The sequence below is a fragment of the Ostrea edulis genome, chromosome 5, assembly GCF_947568905.1.
Source record: "Ostrea edulis chromosome 5, xbOstEdul1.1, whole genome shotgun sequence".
NCBI lineage: Eukaryota > Metazoa > Mollusca > Bivalvia > Ostreida > Ostreidae > Ostrea > Ostrea edulis.
Window position 1 is genome coordinate 79,727,353 of NC_079168.1, and position 27,818 is coordinate 79,755,170.

Genomic DNA, 27,818 nt, shown 5'->3' on the forward strand with positions numbered 1-27,818 from the left:
GCATAGGAATATCAGCAGAAAAGTATGTGATCAGTTAGGAGGCAGTGACCATCGACCTGTTATACTATCCATCAAAGAAACAGGAATACCTTTGCATGCTCCCCCACCTCGATGGAATTATAAGAAAGCAAACTGGAAGAAATTCGAAACATGTACTGATCAACTCACAAAAGACATAGAAATAGAAGGCAAGAACATCAACAATGTTGTCAAGATATTCAATGCAAGCATAGTGAAAGCAGCAAAAGAGAGTATACCAAGGGTTGTGAGAAAAGACTACAAGCCATACTGGTGCAATGAAATCCAACAAACACATGATGCACTCACAACAGCAAGAGAACAGGCCGAGGCAAATCCAAGTCAAGAAAATAACATCAAGCTCCAACAAAGGAAAGCAAACCACCTAAGAACTAAGCTTCAATGCCAGAGACGTGGATGGAGAGAAAAGACAGAATCTCTCAATATGGAAAAAGATTCAAAAAAGCTATGGAATTTGACAAAAGCTCTTAATGATGAAGGAAATAGAGGCCATACCATCACGCTAGAACATCAAGGACAAACAACCACTGGCAAAACTGCAGCAAATGCTTTTGCAAAAGGTTACCAGACTGAGAGTGATACGAACATTCCTTCATCTCTTAAAAAAGAAGTAAGACAAGAAGAAAGAGAGAGATCAAAACAAGCTACACATGACATAATGCAGAGAGAGATCACAATTGATGAATTGAAAAGATCTTTTAAAAAGTTGAAAAAGAAAAAGTCTCCAGGTCCCGAGAACATCACCAATGAGATGTTACAATACCTTGGTAACTCAGCACTGAAAACACTGCTTGATATCTTCAATCTAAGTTGGATTCAAGGACAAGTACCACAATGTTGGAAAGATGCTATAATGATGACAATACTAAAGAGAGGAAAGAACAAGTCAAAAACTTCCAGCTACCGCCCTATAAGCCTAACAAGCAGTTGCTGTAAACTGATAGAACGTATAATCAACAAGCGCATGCAAGTCTATTTAGAATCAGAGAAGATCATTGGACATGAACAAGCAGGCTTTAGACAATACAAAAATACAGAAGACCAGACAACACATCTAGCACAGGTTATTGAAGATGCCTTCCAAGCCAAAAAAGTAACACTTGCTGTATTCATAGATCTACAAAAAGCCTTTGATAAAGTATGGAAAGATGGACTACTAGTAAAATTGCTCAGATCTGGAATCGGTGGTAGAATGTACAAATGGATCAAATCATATTTGAACAACAGAAAAGCCAGAGTTTTTGTTGATGGACAGTGTGGAAAAAAGTCCTTCTACGACAAGGGGTTCCACAGGGAGGAGTACTCCCGCCGACCCTTTTTATCCTCTATATGAACGATCTTGTTCAACAGCTACCAAAAGGTGTACGCACAGCCCTTTATGCAGACGATCTTGTTCTCTGGTGCTCAGAGGAATATACAACCACAGCAAAATACAGAATACAAACTGCTTTAGACAGGGTAGTGACATGGGCTGAGCAATGGTGTGTTACAATCAAAAGAGAAAAAACAACTGGAACTCTGTTCTCACTCTCCCAGAAAAACCAATCTGTACAGCTTAATCTGGGCAGCACATCACTAGAGATTGAAGACCAACAAACATATCTTGGAGTAACCTTTGATAAAAGAATGACATGGAAGCAGCATATAACATCAGCTGAAGCAAAAGCAAGAAGAAAACTAAGCATCATGAGGAAATTGGCAGGAACAAATTGGGGTACCAATGAAAAAATATTAAAATCAGTTTACCAGGGGAATGTTCGTCCACATCTCGAATATGGATCTACCTCATGGATGACAGCAGCAAAAACCCACCTACAGACCTTAGACAAAGTACAGAACCAGGCACTACGAATCATCACAGGTGCCATGAAGTCAACCCCAATACATAGTATGGAGGAGATAACAAACATAACTCCGCTAAGTAAGAGAAGGGAGTGCAATGCAATGTTACAAGCCGCAAAATACTGCTGTACTGAAGATCACCCAATGAATAATAGACTAACGCAACTCTCATCAGGCAGACTGAAAAGATCAAGTTTTGTATTAGAGACAAGAGCTTTACAAAGAGAACATCATGAATCGCTACCAAAGCAAGTCAAACCTATAGCCTTTTCTGTAAATGACTACCCTACTGAAGATAAACTGAGAAATGTCAGCATTCAGACATCAGTACCAAACATCACATCCAAAGATGAACAATCTGATATTGTAAAGAACACTCACACTATGACCATGCTAGAAGAACAGTACCCCTCTGAATTTTGGATAAGAGTATTCACGGACGGATCAGCCACAAATGCAATAAAAAACGGAGGGGCTGGTATATACATCCAATATCCAAATGGAGAGCGACAATCTGAAGCAATACCAACAGGCTTGCATTGTTCCAACTATAAAGCTGAAGAAAAAGCCATCAGTCATGCTGCACATACCATCACAGACAAAGTCAATATCACAACTCCAATTGTTTTCCTTACAGATGCTCTGTCTGTATTACAGGGATTGACAAACAACAAGCTACCATCACTAGAACAGGCGCTATTTAACATTCAAAGTCGCATAACAGTGCTACAATGGATCCCTTCGCACTGTGGAGTCTATGGTAATGAACAAGCTGACATTCTCGCAAAACAAGGTGCTGGACAACAACAGGAGGAAAACCCAGTCTGCCTTGCAGAGATGAAAACCATAATAAAATCTCTGTACAGAAAATCCAACCATCAAGACAGTTACCACCATCTGTCGAGACCTGAACAAACTGTCATATTCAGACTGAGGACAGGACACAATAGACTAAACAAACATCTGAACAGAGTGATGAAAGTGGTACCATCCCCAATGTGTCCCTGTGGTGAGGCAGAACAAGATACAACACATATTCTACAGACATGCAAGAACCATCAGGCATTGAGACAAAGGATATGGCCATTACCAACAACTATCCAGGAAAAGCTATTTGGAACAGTGGAGGACTTACAGAAGACCACCAGATTCGTAGAGGAAGCAGAAATCCAAGTGTAGAGGCGAACGACAAGAAGAAGAAGATGTTAGTGGGGGCAATATCATTTTCTCTCAGTTTCTGCACACAATATTTTCTGGTACTAGGATTTGTTAAGAGTTTTCCAGATTCAGCTATCTGTGGACATTTTTCTCTCGTTTTTCTCATCATTTTCTCAATAGTGTTGACACCAAGTCTTTGTTTGATGAACCATTTTTCGCTCTTTTCATTTGATAATGGAATTGTGCGGTGTGCAATGTAAAATGGGTCAGTCGGATTAGAAAAACCCTCTGGTCTCAAACTTGCATGTTTTGTAAACGTGAATGGGGTCATTTTCATTTAATGCGGGGTTCGAAAATATTTTTTCGAGAACTTTTCTGGTATCCCGGGCATCCGCGCCAGTGCGAGTTTTCGTTTGCCGTTCAAAATGCTGCAAATATTCGATACCTCCCGGTGTTTTTTGAAGGGAAATATCCCCCCAACAAAGATTTTAATGTTCCTGGTGTCCCCGGAGCCCCAGGAGAAGTGCATTGTTTAACCAGACCGTGTTGAGAAGTGCATGGGGGGAAGTAACTCCTAAAACTCCACAGTCGTATAACATGTTTACATCGTCATCCGACAACGGGTCAGCTTTTTGTGGTCTGTTCCCCATTCCTTTTTGTTTAAGATCTTTTTGTTTCGCTTTAAGTGCCTGTTTTTTGGCATTGAAGATATCATTTGAAGATTGCATAATGCTTACTTCGTAATTATGACGCCTTAGAGCCCGATCGATGCTGGAAACAATACTACGGAGGGATGTTGGTTCAAATTCTTCACCCCCCCCCCTTTTCCGGACGCTCAGAATAAAATTTGCAGGATATCGGGTTCAGTGGGTGGAATTATGTGAAATTCACGCGTTTCATTTTTAGATTGCAGGAATGTTTTCAACAAGTTAACATCATATAGAGTTTTTCTCAAAGTGTTTTTGTTTTCTTTGTCCTGGATGAATTTTTCAACTTCGTAATTTTCATAACATACAAATCTTGAATTGATTGGTTCTGCACTTATTTCTTCCAATTGATCACTTGCCTTTTCGTCAGGTTTTTCTACATTAATAATATTTGCCTCTTCTATTTCTTGAAAATTTACAAAAAACTTTCCAAATTTTCTATCACCTAACTCCATGATTTTCCAGCGATATGCAGACGATATATCAAAATAAATACGCACATAATTTATGAAAATAAAAAATTCATTGTTTTTTTATGAGCATTTTGATTTTGCTATAAAAGAAAGAATAAATAAATACAGAATAACAAGTTATATGCTTTATTTCATGCAACGATATGCATCAACACAGGAAATAGGTCATCCAAGCGGGGACAGTGTCAAAAGTAGTTCGGACCGGAAGTGCTTTATCAAACGGGGGTGTGATAAAGCGAATGCTTTATCTCACTTGCAATATACACCATTGACCACACGTATGAGATAAATGTTTGATATATGTACTGTAAGATACAGTTCTAGTTTGAAACTCTCATTTAAATACAATGCAATGTATGTTAAATAAATGGACACGTACATGTTTATGAAAAAGTATCTGGTATGGAATATATAGTGAATACAAAATTGAGGATAACCTCAGCATTTCTGTATTCTTGAACATCTATACAATGTATTTATAAACATTCTCCTGATTTTACCAGAGCGATTTCACTGGAGGGCTTTGTAGCAGACTTTGAAGCTGCACTGTGGTAAGCTATTAAGGAGAGGTTTCCACGCACGCCAATCCAGGGCCGTGCATTCCACTGGATACAAGCCGTGTTCAGGAAAGGTCCAGGAGCATGAACTGCAGGTATAACAAATTACATCAAGGAAATTATCATTGAAACTATAATTTCTGTAAATATCTATTGTGCCAAGGAGGGGGGCTGCTGTTAGCAATCGCGTTCATTCATATTTTGATGGCCTTGATTTACTCTAAAGTTAATTTTTAAATGAATCTTAAATATATTTTTGTACCATACTTCGTTTATATATCGATGACTCAAATTTCCCCTGTTCGATTATAGATCTAGTCTATAAAGGGGGGGGGGGGTCATAGAATTATAAGATCATTGATGATTGTATCACTAAGGATATATAAAATTTCATCATAAAACATTAATGCAGAATATTACAATCTACAGAGCAAATGTTTGAACCACCGTAAAGTCTCTCTAAATTATGTGGGAAATTAGAAAATGACTTAAATGTTTATCTAAGATTTTTACTGTATGCAGATGATACAATATTATTGTCAAAAACACCAACAGAACTTCAGTATCAATTAGATGTGTTTTATAAATATTGTGAAATATGACACTTAATAATATTAGCTCTAAATATGAAAATCCAAAATCATAGATAAAATTAAAACTAAGTTTAAGATTTTATCATAATAATGATTTAGTTCCATTGAATATATACACTGTAGCATTATAAAGAACTCATTTTTACACGAGAAGACAACGATGTAATTTTGTTTCATTCATAGTAATAACTAAAGTTTATAAACCTTATCCTTTTCTGTCATTGAAATGTTAAAAATCACAATTTTACAACAAAACTATCCGATACCAAAATGGCCGCTAGTATTGCTTTAAATATCAACAGTGATAAATCTAAAATTGTTAGTTTTGGTAAACGTACCAACACTGTTTTTAATTAAATATAACAATGGAATTCTTAAAATGGTTTATAGTTTCATATATATGGGTGTTACTTTTAGTAAAAATGTTAAATATCAAAGAATTAATTGACAATGCCAATGGAGCTATATAAGGTGTACATGTTATTAGAAAATGCAGAAAACACAACCTATCCATTGATTGTAAACTTTATATGTCAGATAAAATGTGAAACCATTATTTTATTTGAATGCGAAGTACAATGTATGGGGTTTTAATCAATCAGCTTTGCCAGAGAGACTTATTAAAAATGCAAACATATATTGCATCTTAAACCTTCTACAACCAAGTCCATGGTATATGTATATGGCTAACTAGGAAGGTATCCCATTGCAATTAATGTAAAGGTACAGTTCTTTTTGGGCTAAATTACAAAATTCAGAGGGGACAAAAATTTCTTCAAAACTAATTAATGTTTGGTAACACTTTCACGCGTGTTTGCTTTACTTTTATAATATCCGTATTAAGAGTTTGTTTTACGTCTTTGTATTGCAATAAAATAAAATATTGATTGATTGATCACAACATGTACTCATAGGTACTGATAATGATCATATCACTTCATTACTACCCATTTCTCTTATATCTATATGGTTTCCATCTCTGTTACACCTTCATAATTAATAACGTCGATCATTGTACGTCGGATTAATTGCAGGAGATACTGCTTCATTTTGAATCATAATGTCTCTACACAGCAGTGTGCAAAACAACTTTATAAACAGCCCATCTTTGCACCGACTGAAATTCAGTTTTGCACTGATTGCATATATGTGGTGGTTACTGAAGTAAACTTCTATTTGATATTTCATTTTCAGAAATACACAAGGTTATGAACTACAACACTTCACGCCGTCACACTTTTCATGAAGCGCGTTAATGACATTTATCGAGCTATATTTATAGTACATCTGTCGGAATTTCGTTAAATTAGACGAAATGTAATTGTCATTGAATAATGCGCATATGAATCTTGATAAATATCATATTTATTAAGATCATACGCGCATTGTTCACAATTGCAGTGCATTCATAAGAAAGTGGCTATTACTACATTTAGGAAGATATCAAAGGCAAAAATACTGAAAATGTAGATATACAAATATGAGAAAAGGGGAAAACTGCAGCTTAACATCGCCTGAACTAGGAGCCCAAGAATATAGTTTACGTTACAGAGACTTAAATTGTTTTGTTAAACACCACTCTGATTCCACGCACAAGTACTCTGATGTTGAGATTAAAAATATGCTGGGGTTCCTTATTGATAATATCTTGGTAATCTTTGGTGATCAGGCCTTCCAACAGTCTGTTGGAATTTCCATGGTTATGAATTGTGCCCCTTTGTTAACTGAGTTGTTTTTATATTCTTATGAAGCAGAATTTATTTTAAAACACCTTCTCTACGTGAGAAGAAATAATCTCTTGCTGTGGCCTTCAATGCGAAATTTAGACATATCAACGACGTTTTATCTATTAACAATTATAATTTTCATCCGTATGTCGATTCGATATATCCCTGAGAATTCGAAATAAATGACATAATAGAGTCGTCCACATTTAGATAGAGATATCAACGGCAAACTAACAATTCAACTTTATTATAAACTCGGGATGATTTCAGCGACTTCATCGTCAATTTCCCATATTTATGTAGCAATATTCCATTATCATCTGCATATGGTGTTTATATCTATCAACTAAATCGATATGCAAGAGTTTGTTCTGCGTGTGATCAGTTGAATTTTTAAATCGTGGCAGAATACTAGTAGACTAACAAGTTGATTAAGCAGGCGTTTCAACAGTCTTGCTTAAAGTCGGCATTTCGCAAATTCTGTGGTCATTATAATGATCTAGTTTGCCAATACAACCTATTTTTTGGGTCAATTGCTGTCTGACGTGTTTCATACAGATTGTTGGGCCGTTCTTGGCACACTGATTTTACTACGGATAACTCCATTTACCTGCTCACGATATATGGCTCACGGTAGATGTGACCGGTCGATAGGGCATGCTTACTCCTAGGCAACTGATCCCACCTCTAGTATATCCAGGGGACCGTGTTTGCCCAACTCTCTATTTTGTATTGCTTAGGAGTTATGAGATGGGTCACAGTGCGTTATATTCACCTTTTGTTTGTGTTTTGAGTTGTTTTCTATTTGAAACAGTTTTGTAGTCACATAAAGCTAAGAATAAAATAAAATATACCGGTATGTTATGATATGATATGTGGCCAAACTATTGCAGTATTTTCCGATTTTTATCCATGTTCTTTTCTAACAGTTGTGCTACTTGTACGAAAAGTTGAGCAATCAAACCTGTTTGTTTTGTTTCATCACTAGTCTTAAAAAATAATGTTTTATTAAAGACACTGAACATCTCCTTTTCTTTGTTTTGATATAGAGGCTTTAATCAGTGTTAATAAGGGAACAATGGTTTTTAATTAGTACAAATACCATTCATATTCAAGGTCATACTTGTGAAGGAAATCGTATACAATGGGACACGGGGTACTGCTTTTGTAAGGGTATCTATTTCAGCACATTTCAATATTGAAAACAAAGAAATAATTCAGGTTCACTCTTCAAAGTTTTTGCTAAAGACGACAAGCTGTATTTCTTTTCAAATTAACTTTGCTGTCATCATAATCAATGGATACATGTTTGTTGCAAACTACCACTTGTCCGCGTAATCATTACCAAATATGGAGCGTCGTCAAGGTCAAAGGGTGCATTGACTATTTTGTTTAAAGTAACTGATATTTTAGTACTTAAATCTGGTTTATATTGTTAAAAAATCCATATGTCACCTTGAAATGCCTTATATTGATGTTTTGGCATAATCATGTTATTCGCTCCGTGCAGTGAATTAGTTTGAAATGTTTGGTTTATAAGTGTTATACTATTGGCATTTTACAATCATGCTATTTATTCCGTTTATAAAAGCAAAAATCATTCATTCACATTTACGGAATAAATGCTATAGTACGTAGAATACATGCTCATTCGCTCCGCGGAGCCAATAACATGATTATGCCCAATATAAACTATAAAATGTCTTTTGGGGGTTTTCTCGGGTGATGAAAGTAACAATCATCGCAGAAGAATTTGCATAACTATAGTTACACGTTAGTAGTATATTTTATTAATCGATGTATTGTTAGTAAGTTTGAATTGCATAATATCATACACAAAGACAAGCAATTCACAGTTAATTGAACTCGGTCAAACTCTACGCGTTCTTGTGTCGGCAAGACAACAATACATACTTTGATTAGCACGTGCACGAAACACACAAATACCTTCAGGTATTGCATTGTATTGTTTATTGACCAAGAACCATACAGTTCATAGATACAAAGTATATATAACAACACATTATACAATGAAATAGTAACAGAACATAATATATCATACTGATGTACATGGACAGGATAGATACTGAGGATAGTCTTATAATAACTGAGATCTAATGGATGAACATTTATATAGGTATTTACCAAGTTTACATAATTCGGTAATATTTCCAGTTGATAATAGTTGGATAAGCTTGAAAGTGGAGGGGTGTTTATAATAATATTTATTTAAATACTGTTTTCTATACAATCATTATAAAAAAGACACATTAATATAAAATGATATTCGTCTTCAATACTATCTGAACATAATTTACATTTTCTTTCGTTTCTTGGAATATTGCTAAATCTACCTTGTTCAATTTCTAATCTATGTGAGGATAATCGGTATTTACTAATATTTTGAACATACATACTTGGAACAGATTTTGTAAGATACAATTGTAATTTAAAACCTTCATTGACATACTGTATTTATATAAGTTACATTTTGGTGACGTCTCAAAACACTATAAATTTCTTGTATAAACACATCTTGTAGTCTTTGTTTTACTTCAGATAAAAATTTGTTTTCATTTATATCATAAGTACAATTCCATACATATCCAAATCCTAACGAATGTAATAAATTTCTTACATATGTCAACCAACAAGTATTAAGAATTAAGTAAGAGTAACTCCGATATTGAATATTCTTTACCACATATCGTAAAAGGGATAACTAAGCTTCTTAACGATGCGCACAACTGAGCAGTACAGTTACTGTTGGCTGAAAAACGCAAAAGCAAAGCACAATTATCTTATCCTCAAAGTTCTGCAGATCGCCCCCTAACGGTTACGACCATTCGAAAAGATTGTCGTATAGTCCCGACAACTGCATGATGATGAAACGTTGACAGGTGTGGTGATGGTCTGTAGAGGGCACAAAACCCGTTTAGTCATCACTTAGGGCAATTTGATAGCTCAAGGGTATGTAATATTCCGGAAATTTATCCATCGACCATCTAGGTTCTACATTGTAGTTTTCAATGTAAACATCCGTAATTTAGTCACATGACCTAACACTATAAATACAGCGCGAAACAGTTGTCGTCAGTCAGCTATTGTCGAAGCCCAGAGCGAGAAGACGTGGTGGACAAGATTAAGAGTAAGTTGCAAGCAATAAAGTGATTTACTGAGAAAGCCAGTGTTTGATTCTGTACGTTGTAACGGTGTCAGAGTGGAGGCATTGAGACTGTCCTTTTAATAGGCTGACCTTAGTAGTAAGAGGCCTGCCACTGTTGAGGTCGACCAGATAAAGGCTAGCCACATAATTCGTCTGTCCTGTGTACTGGACTTGACTGACGACCAGGCTGTTGTTCACAGTGTCTGCCTGAATAAGGCTCTACAGTGTGTGCAGCGGTAGAAGGGCTGTCACTTGTACTGTGTGTCCTGAATAAGGCTGCAGTACAAGCGTTAGTCCGAGGTCAGCCAGTCGTTGGCTGAGGGTGGTCATACCCATTGTTAAATCATTTTGATATTATAAATCATTTGGTGAACCCCTGATCTTTGTATGTTGATTGACTTTCTTTGATTTCATAGTAATTATTAACCTGGGTAGGGTTAGGCCATATTTGTATATATCTGCAGGCCCAATTTCTAATAACATTCCCAATCTTATTTTATCAATGAAAGTTGCTATCCTAATTACACCTCGAACCCTTGAATTGACAAGGCACGGACTTTGATAGCCTTCTTGCGTATAAGGAAATACGTTACAGGTACATTGATTACTGTTTTGTAGTCCGCTGTTGTGTCGTTTTGTCTACCAGCACGACTAACTTGAGACAATGGCCGGTGTCATAAGGCGTCAGTGTACTATCTTCACCAAAACAATGTCGACATGTACATACATTAGCTCCTATACAGTCCCAATCTCTCGTCAATAGAACTTGTGTGGGGTATGTTCGATCGAGGCATTTGAATACACCGAAATCCACCAGAGGATCTACAAGCTGTGTATCAGGCACTTCTGGACGATCCTCATGGCACAAAGAAACCGTGATACGAATTCTATTGATCTCAGAACCCCAGCATCAGCATTTACTAAAGGGGGTTTTGTTATTGAAGTAGGAAATTTTCAACCTTGATATTTTTGGCAAATTAATGATTGCTAGTTCTAAATAATTGCGTTATCCAACGGAATACATGTCCATCTTCTATTAGTTGTAAAAATTAAAAGATATAGCTGAATGAGGTATAAAAAATATTTACGACATTTGGAGATGGCGATCCCTTTACATGTCAGTATAACATTGTTATTCATAAACTAAAGTCTTCAACTAAGTCAAGCCAAATAAGCTTTTAACAAGGTCAAGGAAGGCTTTAAGACTGTCGAGAAAAAACTCAATGAAGAAAGCTTTTACCCACGTCAAGGAGCTTTCAAACAAGTTAATTTGGTCGTGAGTCTTAGACTCCTACAGAAAGTCCAAAAGGCCTTAAACTAAATCAAAAGAACTTACAAATTAGTTCATCGTCCAATACCCACGGCTGATCTCGTCTTCTACTGAGTAATTAAGAGAACCTTAAAATGTAATAATAAACTAAGTTAAGACAATCTCGAAATAAAACCGAGGCTACTTTAGAGCGGGACTTGTTGTCCATTTATTGCTTGAACATGGGTGGGGGTGGGGGTTGGGGGGGGGGACATACCCCGATTCTAAAAGTACTGTGGCATTATGAATACCAATACGGATCATTATTCAAACTCAGCGTACATGTATGTATAAATAGATAGTGATGTCCTCAACTGATGTACATGTATTTGAATGTAATTTGAAATAAACAATTTGCATATGATTTACTTCACTTCATTTGATTTTTAATAAATCCATGCCTATTATGGTTCAGGACTGCATATTTCAGTGAGAGTAGAATTGAAATCAAAACGTTACTTCTCTGAAAATGATGAAAGATGATGCCAGCTTCATTTATTTTTCAACATCGGATATATTGAAAATAAGCAGCTGGTCCTCTGATCTTCACCTCATCCGGAGTAGACTGATATTCTTTCGATAAAATTTTCACAATTCAGACTTCGTATGTACCGGGTCATTCCTGCACGTAGATAGCGTAGAAGCTAATGTGAAGTTTGCCGGTGAAATATTTAGTGAAGAGGTTTATTAATGGCGCATTTTTGGGATCAATAAAATGGATGTTTGTGACCATTAAACCGCCATTAACAAACAGTATTTGATTTTAATGTGGAGAATTTCATTTCTATTCTCTGGATTAATACTTTTCCCGTTCTTATTTCTTTTTTGCCTCGTGATATTTATTTTGAAATTTTGCCAGCACATATACATGTATGCCATATTCACAAAGTTTGAGAACCACTGTCGGGGAGCCTGGGAATATTGTAATTACTACATTCCTATCCATTTGTTCAAAGAAAGCACATATTGAAAGCTGAAATAATATTCATTCGTTCAAAGAAAGCACACATTGTACATGTAAGCTGAAATAATATCTGTTATCAAAATAGTAAATCATGGTACCAGCTATTTCTATACACAGTATATTACATTGTGTATACATGGAACAAAAATTAACATAGATATTTTTCATGGAGGTATCCAATCCCCATCTCAGAATCCATACATTTTCAGAATTCTTATCCTGGGGATGTTATCTTAAAAACAAGCTGTAACTGACGATATTTTATCCACCCAAGTATGCACCAATTAACAGCTATCGATATAACTAATATAATCCTACAAGATGAAAGGTGAAGATAACTAACTGTGATCAATCTCAAAATTTGTATAAGGAATACATAATGGAGAGTTGGGAAAACACGGACCCCTGGATATACCAAAGGTGGGATCAGGTGCCTAAGAGGAGTAAGCATCCACTTTAGACCGGTCACCCTCGCTGTGAACCCTACATCTTGATCAGGTAAACGGAGTAATCCATAGTAAAACTCTGTGTGCGGCCTAACAATCGGTATGAAACACGTCAGACAGCATTTGAACCAATGATAGGTTGTCTTGGCAAACTAGATCATTTATAAGGACCATAGAATTTGCGAAATGCCGACTTTAAACGAGACTGTTGAATCCCCTGTAACATCATGTTGACTTGTTTGTCACTAGACTGATCATACGCAGAACAAGCTCTTGCATATCGATTCAGTTGAGCGATATAAAGACCATATGCAGGCGATAATGGAATATTGCTACATGAAAGGTGAAGATAACGAACAGTGATCAATCTCATAACTCCTATAAACAATACAAAATAGTTAGTTGGGCAAACACGGCCACACCAGAGGTGGGATCAGGTGCCTAGGAGGAGTAAGCATCCCCTGTCGACATACATACATGTAAATATGGGAAGTTGACGATGGAGAAGATGAAATCATCCCATTTGTCATAAAGGTGAGTTGTTAGTTTGCCGTTAATATTTATTTTCAATCTGATGAAAAAATTCAGTAAAATAAACCAAGAAATATTGCCAAAGAGCATACCTTCTAGGAGTGTTTCATATAAACCGCCATAGTCTCGGACATACACCGTCGTCGTATTCTCGGACACGGGGACGATTGCCAAACATAATCGAGTTGCTGAGATCGAAGTCATATGAAGGTGGAAACTGACGCGAGTAGATACATACATTTCGTTTGTTTTAAAATATGACATCCTGTCATGAATTACGTTCACGTATTATAAATAAAATTTTGCTAATGAATTTTCAATAAAATTGGCATGTTGGATGAATTCAATACCAAGAGAAGGTCTCATGAGAATCTCCTCTAAATCTGCATTAGTTCCATCGGTTAAAATGATTTTTAATTCATTCCATCGATCAATGTGATCGCCGATGTAGATTCTGTTTTTGTTTGAAATTGAATTTATGTCTCGGCATGTTTACAAATATGACACTAGCGCAATGCTTCTCGTCCGCATTTTCCGAACTGTTGACCTCAGGTCAATTAATGCACACCCGAAATTACGAGGAGGAATTATTGTCAGAAGACAACAATTCATGAATCGATATTTTCTGCTTATTTGACGATTTTATTGCTTCAGATCCACTTTGATTTATTCTACATTGTATTTGTTATTTCATTTTTCGATAGATAGCTTGTATTGCTTTACAGTGTACATGAGTAGAAGTTTCAATATGGGTATATATGAATAATATATACATGTATATACTCATTAGAACATACAGAAAACAATTTAAAAGCAATTACAGAATCCGATCATTTAGCAGCGCGATCGTTGGTTTTTAGATCACATGAGAGGCTATATCTATGGAGCGCTAACGCTGCAAGAAATATAGGCCGATGTGAAGAGGCTCAGGGTATATCATCTCTAAAAGGCAGCTCTTATTTTCATAATTTAGATGTAATAAATCTAATATTTTGCTTTTTAATAATAAACTGATAGTTTATGTCAAGTGTATTTATACGCAGTGATTAGCCCATTTGATTAATCATGACTCCGTGATAGACTAGAATTAAACTAGACATCAAATCTATCAAGACTGTCCAACGGTACAATTGTGTACATAAAAAAAGTCCCCAAAATTTCTTAGTCTCTTTCAATCAGACACTCGGCTGTCTCCGCAAATATCCGACGAGCAGAGAGTCGGGTACCTGTAAAGTGCGAAACGAAATCTAAACGAAACGAAATCTACCGAAACGAAACGAAACCCACCGAAACGAAACGAAACCTACCGAAACGAAACGAAACAGATTGTATAACCGAACTCTTTTAATTATAATAATTAAAAATGGCATCTTAGGCCCCTGTGAAAGTTACCACATATAAATAAAATTCGCCTCCCCTTTGATGTAGGCTTTCGGCTTGACTGTTACAAAGTTTTAAAAGTTGGAAAGGGGGGGAGTAAGCACAAAGTACATATCCGTAGTTGATTAAATGCCATGTACAATGAGTTTCGGATCCATACATTTCAGAACCGAGGGTTACAGTCTCAGAGATCTGGGGAAACACACTATACGAGAGGTGGGGTCGCCGATGTTGGATCCGCCTTTGGGCATAGATACATTGTTTGAAGAAGCTGGTGTCTGAGAAAATTGAAAGCAGGAAGAGCTCTTAACCTCTTATTTTATCTCTAACTGCTGAGGTGCGAGTACTTTCAATAATGGAAAAACTCTATACATCTGGGATGTTGCTAAGACGGGGAATTGAAAACGGGACGGAAAACGGATTTTTTTTTTTAATGCAATAATATTAGGAGGAGGTCGGCATTTTGTAAACTGAAAAGGCTTATGAACAAGGGGATTTTAAGCAGAAATCACAAAGAGAACGGGAGGACATATTCAGAATCCACCGTTTGATATACTACATACAAATACACAATATCCACATGTATACATATATTTGCCTTTAGAGCAAAAAATACTGAAACATGTATTTATGCCCAAAATCGGATTCAACGCCGAGGACCCCATCCCTCGTTTAGTGTGTTTCCCCAGACCTGTGAGACTGTAACCTTCCGTTCTGAAATTTATGGATCCGAAGCTAAATGCACATGATATTTATGTACTTTGTGCTTACTCCCCCCCCCCCCCCCCCCCCCCCCCCCCCCCCGTTTCCAACTCTTAAAACTTTGTATCAGTCAAGCCGAAAGCCTAAATCAAAGGGGAGGCGAATTTTATTTATATGTGTAAACTTTGACAGGGGCCTAAGATACCATTTTCAATTATTATAATTAAAGAGTTCGATCATACACTCTGTTTCGTTTCGTTTCGGTGGGTTTCGTTTCGTTTCGGTAGATTTCGTTTCGTTTCGTTTCACACTTTACAGGTACCCTAGAGAGTCTGGGAAAGACACGCGGTAATAACTATTACCGCTAAGGAGCGCTAATCCAGTTTCGGTTTGATTCTCTCTGACATAAACAGTCAATTACGAGATTTGATGCTAATTAGTTGATCCTTCGTTAGTGATACCAATGGGAAAATCATTACTACATGTACAATAGGAAAAAGAATACAGTCTTTGTCAGTTGGAAATTGTATTTTCACGTTTGCTTCCTAAAGTAATTTTGATAAAACGGTTTTACAATTTCCTGTGGGTAGAACAGCAAATAAATCTTTTCCTTTTACGAAAGTTTTATAAACACTCTAGTTGTAAATCCTTAAGCTTAAACGGCAAATTCAGTCTATTAAAACTTTCTTCGATAGTCGTTATTTTGGAGGTGTGTTGAATCAACCAATCAAATTAAATACCAATATTTTGATAAACCTCGTTCTGATGTTACAAACGTTATCGCGTGTCTTTACCAGACCTCGTCGGAGATTTACAGAGAAAATTAAGCGTCTATTTGCACGAGACTAAAAAGAGGGTGTTGCACCGAAGCGGGAATTTTCCCTAATCGGAGCTCCGTACAAGCACTCGTGACGTAGAACTGACCTTCATTCATATTTATACTCATTGCGTATTTGCCATTTAAATACCTGAAGGATACCCCCAGTACTAGGGACAAGCCTAATACATTTTATGGGTAATACATTACTTGTAGTCTAAAGATAATTTTTGAAATTGTGAAAATTAAATTGTCTTCTTTTTTCTGAGTATGAAATACAATGTATACGGTTACATGTTACGAGTCTATCAAATATTTAATATTCTATACTACTACAGTCCAGAAGCTCTTATACTCGTGTGTATTATTTTCTACAACCAACAACTGGCAACTGTACATGACTCTGACCACAAAACAAGATCTGGGAAGTTTAATACGCATTTATAAAGTTCAACATTATTCGAAGTACATTCGTACATGCACTTGTAAAAATTGATTCAACATAGCAGTTTGCTACTGGAATACATATAAACTCAAACTGTTTAACAGTTATTTACCTTCTTTTGGGTTAAAGTTTTCCTTCCAAAGCGTTGCATAGTTCACAACGGATTCTCGTAAAAGGCACCATGCCTTTCATTCAGAAAAAACATACACTTTCTCGTTAGCAGCCTTGCCTATTAAAACACAGGCATTGCATGCTGTATTCGGCGTGATTTTGAGAGTTCTATTCACAAACTAAACAGTGTCCAGGTTGGAAGGTTATTTCAAATTCGGAACATGGTAATAAACAGAGATTTGACATGAAACATTTATAAAAACTAGAAGCGTGTTTCAATTAAGAAAAAAAAATGTAGATGGAAAACTTAACATGAAAAAAAAAATGTGTTCGTGAGGGAGTCGAACCCGGTCGTTTTAAAAAAAGAAAACATCTTTACATATAAGAGTCGACGACCTTACCCACTGAACCACGCAGTAGACCACAAATTAAGAAGGAAAATTAACGTACAGGTGATGTTGAAAATAATACCAGTGAAGTTGTTTCGATTTTTTTTAATTTACAAAAAATGTCCTCGTGAAACAAAATTTCAAAGCGACAGTTTTTAGAGGAAAACTTGAAGAGCATGTTTATGCTAAATCTATTTTGTTTGACGGAGGCAGTTTTTTTTAAATTCGGGGATACCCCTCCATTTTAACGCCAAAAATCATATAAATCGCTTATTGCTTGATTTAAACTCGAAATATTTTGGCTAATTTTGTCAATACACGTCTTTTAAACTTACTTAAAAAAATATTGAATCAAGACATACGTTCCAACTGGTTTTATCATATATTTGAATAACTTAATTTTTTCGATCTTTCATGCAACACCTTTAGGGAAATTAACATGAGATGTGCAACACCTTCATTCTCCGTTTTAAATGGGTCTTGTATAAAGCTTGATCTGTGTTTTAAGGATTGATTGATTGAGGTTTTACACCGTTTTGGCAATATTTTAGCCATGTTTTAAGTACATGTAAATTAAATATATGCCAAGTACTAGTATACTATCTGAAGTTAATCAAAGCTGTTGCTTATTTAATAGCATTATTACGTCATAAATAAGACTTCCCCCCGCCTTTTTTCGAAAAGAGCTTGATAACTGTTTTAAAAATTTCATCCAGATTATTGCTTAGGAAAAGGTGTGCCCATCTGTCGAGCAAAATGAAATTAATATATATTGTGTGTCAATAGAAGATGAAAAATGTGTTTGAATATGAATTTGCTCGACGCATGGGCTCCATGTTCTCTGAAAGGAAAACCCCCTGAATTTATTGATTTTTTCATTGATTTTGGCATTTTATGCCAACTTCACGCTTCTGTCGTGTAACACAATGCAATTTTGGATCAAATTAAACGTAGATTAGGTTTTCTTATATATTTCTTATTTGAATGCCAGATTTTGGGACTCCTACTGAAATCATCCATTTTCTTGGCCAGAGGACCATGGAAACTGTACCTGCTTCTTACACAAGCTTGAGAGGAACCCAATCCTTACAAATGACGTTCAAATCTACGGTGTTTTGCATCTACCCAGTTTGGATGCGTTCCACATCAGTATCAGTCTCGTTAGGATAGCTCTATAGTTTGTTCAACTCAATAGTCATTGAATGTAACCTTGCGGATGAGGCAAGGTGTGCAAAAATCCCAATAATTAATGTCAGCAATCCTCCTATGTCCTGAACATTGTATGACCTTTCACCGTGGCTAACCCATCCAGTGTGTTAAGACAGCTTTTCATTAAAATCCTATAAAAGTCTCTAGTGAACATGCAGTGTCAATATAAATCCATCTAGATATTATCTTGATTTTACTAAGTGGGATTGCTGTAGGGGTATTTTAAGATTTGTTGTTGATCGATGACAATTGTATAAAGGTGCTCTCGCTCGTGTTACTGAATAATGGTCACTCCCGGGTACATATCCAGACTTTGAACAAATTGTTATTTCAAAATAGGGTTTATACACTTTAATTCATACATGCAAGGTGAAGATAACGAACATGTAGTATGATAATATATAATTGACATTTATAAAAGCAATCTGTCGCAGCTGATCCTTCAAAATCCATATACTGTTTAGTTTTTGTTCCACATTTCAATAATGTACATGAATTGATTTGGTTAACAAACATTCGCCAAAAACAAAGAAAACGAAATGTATAAAAAATAAAAACCCACTTATGTTCCTAATAAAATGAAAACAAATTTGAAATAATCTGTCTTATGATACAATGTCTCTGCAGATTGTGTTTTCATTCGTTGGACACCATCATTTTATGGTTTTGTAATTGATAATGACATGAAATTAAGTTATAAGATAGCAAATAATAAAGAGAAGATGTATCCGAATATTTGTTCAAGTTGCAGGAAATGGGCATATGCGTTGATCACGAAATTATTCATGAAACTACCCCCAGTAAATGTGTGATTCTTCGGCTGTGACCACTTTACGGGTGTTTTTATATCAAATTCATGACAAAGATTATGATTGCGGCCATTTCTAAAAGCAACATTACCCAGAAACAAAAGAAATCAAACGCAGATGATACGTCATTCCAGTTAACATCATCGAAATAAGCATCTTGTTCGAAAGATTGTCTGTTGCTTTTTCTCTGATGGGAAGGTTTCAAGCATATTTTACACCTCAGGAATCTCTCCATAGTAACAATTCCTCTGTAAAACTTGCCCACCTTTCTTTCGGACTTTCTATAGTGGATCCTGAGTTGAAAGGAGGACAAAATTATGGTACCCACCCCAAGCGTCATTTGAAAGATGAGATATACTCCCAACATTGATGTTTTTTCTGAATTAACCGGAAGTTGCATGCTGATTATGGATAAAAACACAGCGAACGCCAGAAAAACAGTCACCGCAAACGACATCTTCTCTCCGGCATCTGCGGGTATTACAAATACCAGGAGACTTATCACTCCTAAAAGAACGACTGGTAGGATCAAATTCATGACGTAATACTGTGGTTTACGGCGCAGAGTCAGGGTGAATGTAACCTTAGCATCCGCTTCATATTCAGGAGAAGTTGAATGCACGATGTCCCATACCGAGTTTTGCACATAGTCATAGTAATCTATTGGTGCATTCTCCTCATATAAAGTAATATTCAGTTCACTTTTCAGGAAGCTCCAGCTGACGAAGATAAAATTGCAGATCTGAGTGTCGAAAGGAAAGTAGGTTATGTCGATATCACACTTGCTCTCGAATATCTGGTAGGGATACCAGTAAACCGTTCCGTCCGGTACAACCTCCACATAGTAGAAATCCCCGCCCAATTCCTCGAACTCTTTGACGCCATTCATAAGTACCACGTCAGGAGTCCAGATATCTTTCTATTCATATATACAATAATATTATGTTAAAAATAATGACGTAATTTACTTCATGGGAAATTATACGTTTGTTTGCATAGTGATGATGACTATTGAATTTTGAATTTTGAGTTTATAATATGATAAGGCGTTTTTATACATGATTTTAATTCCTCTGTAACATTAGTAGAGATGTAATATATTACTTTGACAAAACCATATTCGGCATAAGGTTCTCAATTTGTAAACATAAAAAGCTTGGTAGGGGTGAATAATAAGTTTTTGTGTATTCATCTATCATACATTGCTACATACAGCATCTTAGAATTTTTCCCATGGGGATAGGTCCTCAGTATGCATTGCTCGTCGTAAAAGATGACTAAATGGAACGGTCCTTCGGATGTGACACGTCTTCATATGAGTGAAAAATTCTCGAAAGGGACGTTAAACAGTATATAATCTATCGGATGAGACCGCAAAAACTGAGGTCCCGTGTCAAACTAAAGACCCCTCCCTGCTCAAAGGCCGTAAACGCCGAGCATAGCCCCAGCTTTTGCAGCCTTTCACCGATAATGGTGACATCTCCATATGAATAAAGGATTCTCGAGAAGAACGTTAAACAATATACACATTGTACAATCAATCTTAGAATTCAATGTCACTCACATGCAATACACACTTTGGCAAAATAATTCCAATAGTTTCGAGGGAATAGAGTTTTTCAAGCGAATAGAATATAAGTAGCACTTTGAATTATACAAACTTAAGACCATTTCTTAAAAGGTGAAGAACAATTATTATGGCCTTAATCGTATGAGAGAGAAAATTCGTAAGAGATATACCCCACCTGTTTGAAATACAGCCTTTCAACTCCTGTACTACTTTCATCCCACTGAAGGAGCTCGTCTGTCCAAATAATGCCAAGGTGCGCGGTGGTCACTAGTCGCTGCTGGACAGCGTCAACTTCAACAATACTGGACAAATAGAACGTTGTGAAAATGTAAATTGTTTCATCTTGGTCATAAACAGGGCGGATCTTGTTGGAATAGTCAGCCATCAGTGATTTCTGGAGCTGCTTATAGTCGTCTATGGAACTTCCACTCAGTAAGATTAAATCACAGAGTGAGAGTAAAATCACACGAAGCACCAGCATCGTAAAGTTCTATGGGCTGGATATGCTGGCTGCAGACGGTATATTGCTACATGTAGAAACTATTTGGCTGAAACAGACAGCACGCAGTTTATGAACGCGAAGGCGATCCACTGACCTGTGTCCATCTAAAAGATAACTTGCATGAAAACTTGAATTCTAACCCTTGAGTAAATTAAAACGTGTGTGTTTGTTTGCGTGTGAGTATATGTGCTTAATCAATTGATAAACATTTTCAATGTTACATGTCTCATCTTTGATACCCGTAATTAGTTTGACTTTAAAAGGTAAATTCAGCAAAATTCTTTTAAACGATTATATATATATATATATATATATATATATATATATATTGTAAGCTACCCAAGGATAGGGGTTTGCTTGTATATTTCTGAATCCTCGGCAGATCCACTCATGTCAGGATAATTCCAAAGATCATTTAACTTCAATAAACAATATCTCGGTCACACTTCTCTTCCATTTTTGGTGAAGAATACTAGAAACTTTTCAGTCTTAATCTGTATTTATTATGATGAATAAACAAAACAAGGCACAAATAAAATCTCTTCATGTGGTGAACTCTGTATACTACGACAGGCTTTATACAAGTGCTGAATTTTCAGAAATACAAGTTTTGGTTGTCCAGTGTGGTAGGAGATTTCTAACTAAGTTTTTACTATGATTATTACATTATGAGTAGTCTCACCTTAATTTTCTTCCAAGAGATTTGAATGTTACCGCCGCTCAACTTGTAGAAATCTGCCGTAGTAACGTAGCGAGCTTACTTATATAACCTTCGGTCCTAGACCACATGACTACAGTTAACCAATCAAAATATGCCGTACAGGCCTCTAACCAATCAGCGACTTGTACGGTGGCATCGGCTCCCACACAATTTCCCACACAGAACTACTTTTTCCCGTACAGGCTACCGTACAAGCGCGAAAGGAATATCAATAAGTACCAATAATTAAAACTGAGTAGCATACATTAAGAAGCTCAATTTGCTAATCTAAACAAGTAAATAAATATCACAATATCTCATGCATGTGGGTTAAACATACTCTGTCTTGTGTGCGCATGAATACAGTTACTATCAACGATACCGTAAACAAATATAGTTCCTTAAGATATGACTGGTTACATGTAGTATGTAATAAATAACAACGAATTCTCAACCTCAAATTGTTAAAGAACATTAATTCATATGTCTGAATGATTCACATAGTAAATACTATCTCACAACCATCGTAAATATCTTCGTCACCAAACCGGAAGTGACGAGTGATACTGCACTCGTAAAAAGATGATGACAGCCAAAAACATGATATGTAAATATCCACCCGACATTCCCCAATATTATTACTACTACTACCCCTCGTGAAACTAAAACTGGTAATTACAACAGGAATTATTCAAGGGAAGACACGTAAGTACATGAAATGACTCGAGATTGCTCTAAACTCGTAAATGAATAACTTAACTATCGGAACACGTGTAAACATGAGACATGTCAAAATATACGGGACCATTTCTGAAGGAATACATCGTAATGCACAATACAATGTCACTAATTATTATTGATCCAAACATGTTAAAAGTAGAAAATCAAGTAACAGGTTACACTATATATATAGCTTCTCCATCGTCAACTTCCCATATTTGTGTAACAATATTCCATTATCACCTGCATATGGTTTTTATATATCTCAACTGATTCGATATGCAAGAGCTTGTTCTGGGTATACTCAGTTTTTAAATCGAGGTAAGCTACTGACAAACAAGTGGATGGTACAGAGATTTCAACAGTCTCGATTGAAGTCAGCATTTCGCAAATTCTATGGTCGTTATAACGATCTAGTTCGTCAATACAACCTCGCATTGGGTCAAATGCTGTCTGACGTGTTTCATACCGATTGTTAAGCCGTTCTTGGCACAGTGATTTTGACTGCGGATAACTCCGTTTACCTGATCAGGATATGGGGCTCACGGCGGGTGTGACCGGTCAACAGGGGATGCTTACTCCTCCTAGGCACCTGATCCCACCTCTGGTGTGTCCAGGGGTCCGTGTTTGCCCAACTATCTATTTTGTATTGCTTGTAGGAGTTATGAGATTGATCACTGTTCGTTATCCTCACCTTGCATATATATATATAACCTTGCATATATATATATATATATATATATATATATATATAACAATATATAACAATATATATATACCTGTGCCTGATTAACAACATCCGCGACTGTACCTCTCCTGTATACACAACATATTCTACATCCATGACTGTACCTGTGTCTGATTAACAATATCCACGACTGTACTTGTGTCTGATTAACAACATCCATGACTGTACCTCTCCTGAATACACAAGATATTCTACATCCATGACTGTACCTGTGTCTGATTAACAACATCCACGACTGTACATGTCCTGTATACACGAGATATTCTACATCCATGAATGTACCTGTGTCTGATTAACAACATCCATGACTGTATCTGTCCTGTATCTACACGTTATTCTACATCCATGGCTATACTAAACTAGGTTTATATCCATGTACGATATAATATGATTTAGATATTTTAACATTTAATCAGATGATTGCAATGGTATGGTGGCAATTTGAGATAGTATTGCAGAAAATATGCAAATGATATACTGCCTACCTGAACCTAAAGGACTGTATGAATAGTAAATGTATAATGTAACAATGTTATCAAAGAGAAATTCACAGTAGCATTCCTATAATGAAAGAACCTCATTCAGAATAGTTGAATAGATGTCATTTTTCGGTCACACATCAAGCTCAAACTTGCTATGTAGCTTCTTTGTGAATCACTCTAGATCATGTTACACTTTTAATCCATTTTTACCTCTTGCAGGAGTTGTGCCCCTTTATTTAAAAATTATTGTTATATGGAGGGTACATAATTTGTCAGGCAAACACCTCCTTCAATTTTCAAGTGAGGACCATCTTATTTTACAGTGTTTGTATCGATATTGAAGATGTGCATGTGGCAAGGATTTTGATTTTCCTCTTTGAGAAAATTACAGGTTGAACGTTGTCAGTTTTGAGGAATTATTGAATAGAGTACATGATTAGTCTGTTTTTCCTTCCAGTTTTCAAGCGAGGACCTTCTTATTTTACAGAGTATTTGTATGAGTATGGAAGATGTGTATGGCAAGGATTCTGATTTCTTCAATCTGTCTTGTCTGTTATCACCTTGTGGATCTAATAAAAACAATACTTACATGTATAAGGCTAGGATCATTAAACTTGGCCCACTGTGTCACATTTCCAATGATTAAAGGAAGAATCCTATTGTTTTGCAAGTCAAACTTGCATATATGGGTAATTAATACTAATAAGGCTAGCTTGGACAATCCACTTTCATACACAATCATATTCAACCATCAGATGGGATGTACAATAGTATGGCACAGTGTTACTGTGCATGTCTGTTCATCCATCAGCACCTTGGATGGGAGGAGGAAGAGTACCAATGAGGCTACATATGCCAGAAGTGGTGTTAATCAAATGTGGATTCTTAGAAGAGCTTTTAGTAAACTTGAAATCACAGAATTTTCCCCAAATCAATAGCATTAAAACCTATGACTTTTCAACACTATACACGACCATTCCTCACGATAAATTAAAGACTAGACTTTTTGACATCATAGACAGTTGCTTCTTCAACAAAAACGGAAAACGGAAATATTCATATCTAGTGATCAGTCATTCAAAAACTTACTTTGTTAAACACCACTCTGATTCCACGCACAAGTACTCTGAAGTTGAAATAAAAAATATGCTAGAGTTCCTCATTGACAATATCGTCGTGGTCTTTGGTGATCAGGTCTTCCAACAGTCTGTTGGAATTCCCATGGGCACAAATTGTGCTCCTTTGTTAGCTGACCTGTTTTTATATTCATATGAAGCAGAATTTATTCAAAAACTTCTACGTGAGAAGAAAAAAATCTCTCGCTGTGACCTTCAATTCGACTTTTAGATATATCGATGACGTTTTGTCTATTAACAATGATAGCTTTCATTCATATGTCGATTTGATATATCCCTGTGAGCTCGAAATAAAGGACACCACAGAGTCGTCCACTTCTGCTTCATACTTAGATATTTTATTGAAAGTAGACATTAACGGCAAACTAACAACTCAACTGTATGACAAACGGGATGATTTCAGCTTCTCCATCGTCAACTTCCCACATTTATGTAGCAATATTCCATTATCACCTGCATATGGTGTTTATATATCTCAACTGATTCGATATGCAAGAGCTTGTTCTGGGTATACTCAGTTTTTAAATCGAGGTAAGCTACTGACAAACAAGTGGATGGTACAGGGATTTCAACAGTCTCGATTGAAGTCAGCATTTCGCAAATTCTATGGTCGTTATAACGATCTAGTTCGTCAATACAACCTCGCATTGGGTCAAATGCTGTCTGACGTGTTTCATACCGATTGTTAAGCCGTTCTTGGCACAGTGATTTTGACTGCGGATAACTCCGTTTACCTGATCAGGATATGGGGCTCACGGCGGGTGTGACCGGTCAACAGGGGATGCTTACTCCTCCTAGGCACCTGATCCCACCTCTGGTGTGTCCAGGGGTCCGTGTTTGCCCAACTATCTATTTTGTATTGCTTGTAGGAGTTATGAGATTGATCACTGTTCGTTATCTTCACCTTGCATAAGCAAACCTGGTGCACATGTTTCTTATGATGAGAGGAAGATGTCTGTTATTTCTTAAGGTCATACTTCCATGAATAATTAGGAAAACTGTAATAATAAGGACTTGATATTAAATTGTTCCCAATGTGTTTATGCCAAGTACATGTATATTTTAATAAGTACATAAATGTAGATCAACTTTTTGAAGTTGTATATTATTAGAGCAAAGTGAAAACTAGTAAATTATCAAATAAAATGTATAGGTCATCACTCTTTTGAAGATATAAGACATACATAAACAGAATCATATATCAACTTCAGAAAATTACAATTTTCCTTAAACAGTATCATCAAAGTTTCACAAAAACTGGTTATATAATAATGTACATAACAATATATAACAATCAGAACTTACCTTTCGATTCATTGCGATTAAACCGGAAGTAAGACAGTCCAGCGAAATTCTTAGGCACTTGGAGGTGTAAAAACATCTTTTTCTTCGAATGAACGGCATTGGAACGAAAAGAAACCGTACATATATTGAACGTAAGGTATATGTGAACGATTCATCGCCTCAGGCCGTTTGAAAAACGCCCACAATAACCCAAACCCGAATTTGCCTCAAAAAGAGTGTCCTACCCTTCCTTTTTTATACATGCACATACTATATATTTACATTAACTTCCAGTGCCCGTGATTTAACTCGTCAAAGTTAAATCGGTTTATCTAAGCTAAATATCAATTTTAATCTGTATCACCGGGGTAATTTCCCGCTCCAAGCTATTCTCTTTTCTATGGAGGGTAATCGTGTTCAAAAATCCAAGCATGTAACCTTGTTAATCGATACATGCAACCGTGTTAATTTCTCAGTTTCAACTATGTATGTTTGTAACTCAGGGGGTGTACGTTATGTTTCTCAGAAATGTATACCTCGGTGTTGTACTCTTCATTTGTGTCATCGTTTGATTTCTGATTTTACATTTCTCTTTATAAAAATGCATCATTGTTTCTTAAATTATACGTCGTCATCCCTACAGTATTTCCGTTTGTAGACTTAGTAATTACATAGCTGTACCTTACAACATCGCATCTTACACCTTTCAAGTCAACAAATGTCAAGTTTACATGTTTGTCGAATTTCGATATGACCATATATGGAAAGACAACGGAAATCCACGATTATTACCGAGAAACGAAAGAATTCCCCATTTGTAGGACTAATCTATTGCGCATGCGCCAAAATTAACAACGGATTTGCATCTCGAATTTGCTAAGTTTTTATATCAAAAGACAAATCGACATGTGTCACAGTCTCAAGTTCTCGACGTTACGCATTACACACAGAAAATGATCTATAAGGTTACGAAGAATGGATTTACACCAACGCCTAATAATAAACATATACTTTCTTGATGTGCATATGCACAGACATGTAACGTTTATGTATGGATAAAACTATCCAACATGCTAGTACACATATTTTGCACCGGTTAAGATAGCTCATTACACTAAAATTTTATTTAAGGTGGGTCCTTAGTCCTGAATTTTTGGGGTTAAGGTAGCATTTTTTCGTTTGGAATCAATAGATTAACATTCAGAGTAATGAAAAAAGGCAAACTAGTTAAGGACTTCCATATTAATTTTCATTACAGTCACTACTGAAGTCATGTACCCCTATGTAGATTTTTATGAAATT

At 36.1% G+C, this 27,818-nt stretch overlaps 2 protein-coding genes across 2 annotated transcripts; one reads left to right on the forward strand and one right to left on the reverse strand.

The window, feature by feature from the left end:
- The first annotated feature begins 1,368 nt into the window (after nucleotides 1-1,368).
- On the forward strand, nucleotides 1,369-3,060 carry LOC125682098 (uncharacterized). The gene has a single exon (XM_048922862.2). It carries the CDS (start codon nucleotides 1,369-1,371, stop codon nucleotides 3,058-3,060), a length of 1,692 nt encoding a protein of 563 aa, XP_048778819.2.
- A 15,845-nt stretch (nucleotides 3,061-18,905) lies between these two features.
- On the reverse strand, nucleotides 18,906-21,474 carry LOC125652260 (acetylcholine receptor subunit delta-like). The gene is made up of 2 exons (XM_048881311.2): nucleotides 21,120-21,474; nucleotides 18,906-20,293 (listed from the first exon to the last, which is right to left on the reverse strand). The coding sequence occupies exons 1-2, from the start codon at nucleotides 21,423-21,425 to the stop codon at nucleotides 19,409-19,411; spliced, it is 1,191 nt and encodes a 396-aa protein (XP_048737268.2). The 5' UTR covers nucleotides 21,426-21,474; the 3' UTR covers nucleotides 18,906-19,408.
- Nucleotides 21,475-27,818: the final 6,344 nt, after the last annotated feature.

Coding starts and splice junctions, on each gene's coding strand:
- LOC125682098 (XM_048922862.2), top strand. CDS start 1,369: ATGAACGATCTTGTTCAACAGCTACCAAAAGGTGTACGCACAGCCCTT.
- LOC125652260 (XM_048881311.2), bottom strand. CDS start 21,425: ATGCTGGTGCTTCGTGTGATTTTACTCTCACTCTGTGATTTAATCTTA. Junction 20,294..21,119: donor AAAGGCTGTATTTCAAACAG/GTGGGGTATATC, acceptor ATATATGAATAG/AAAGATATCTGGACTCCTGA.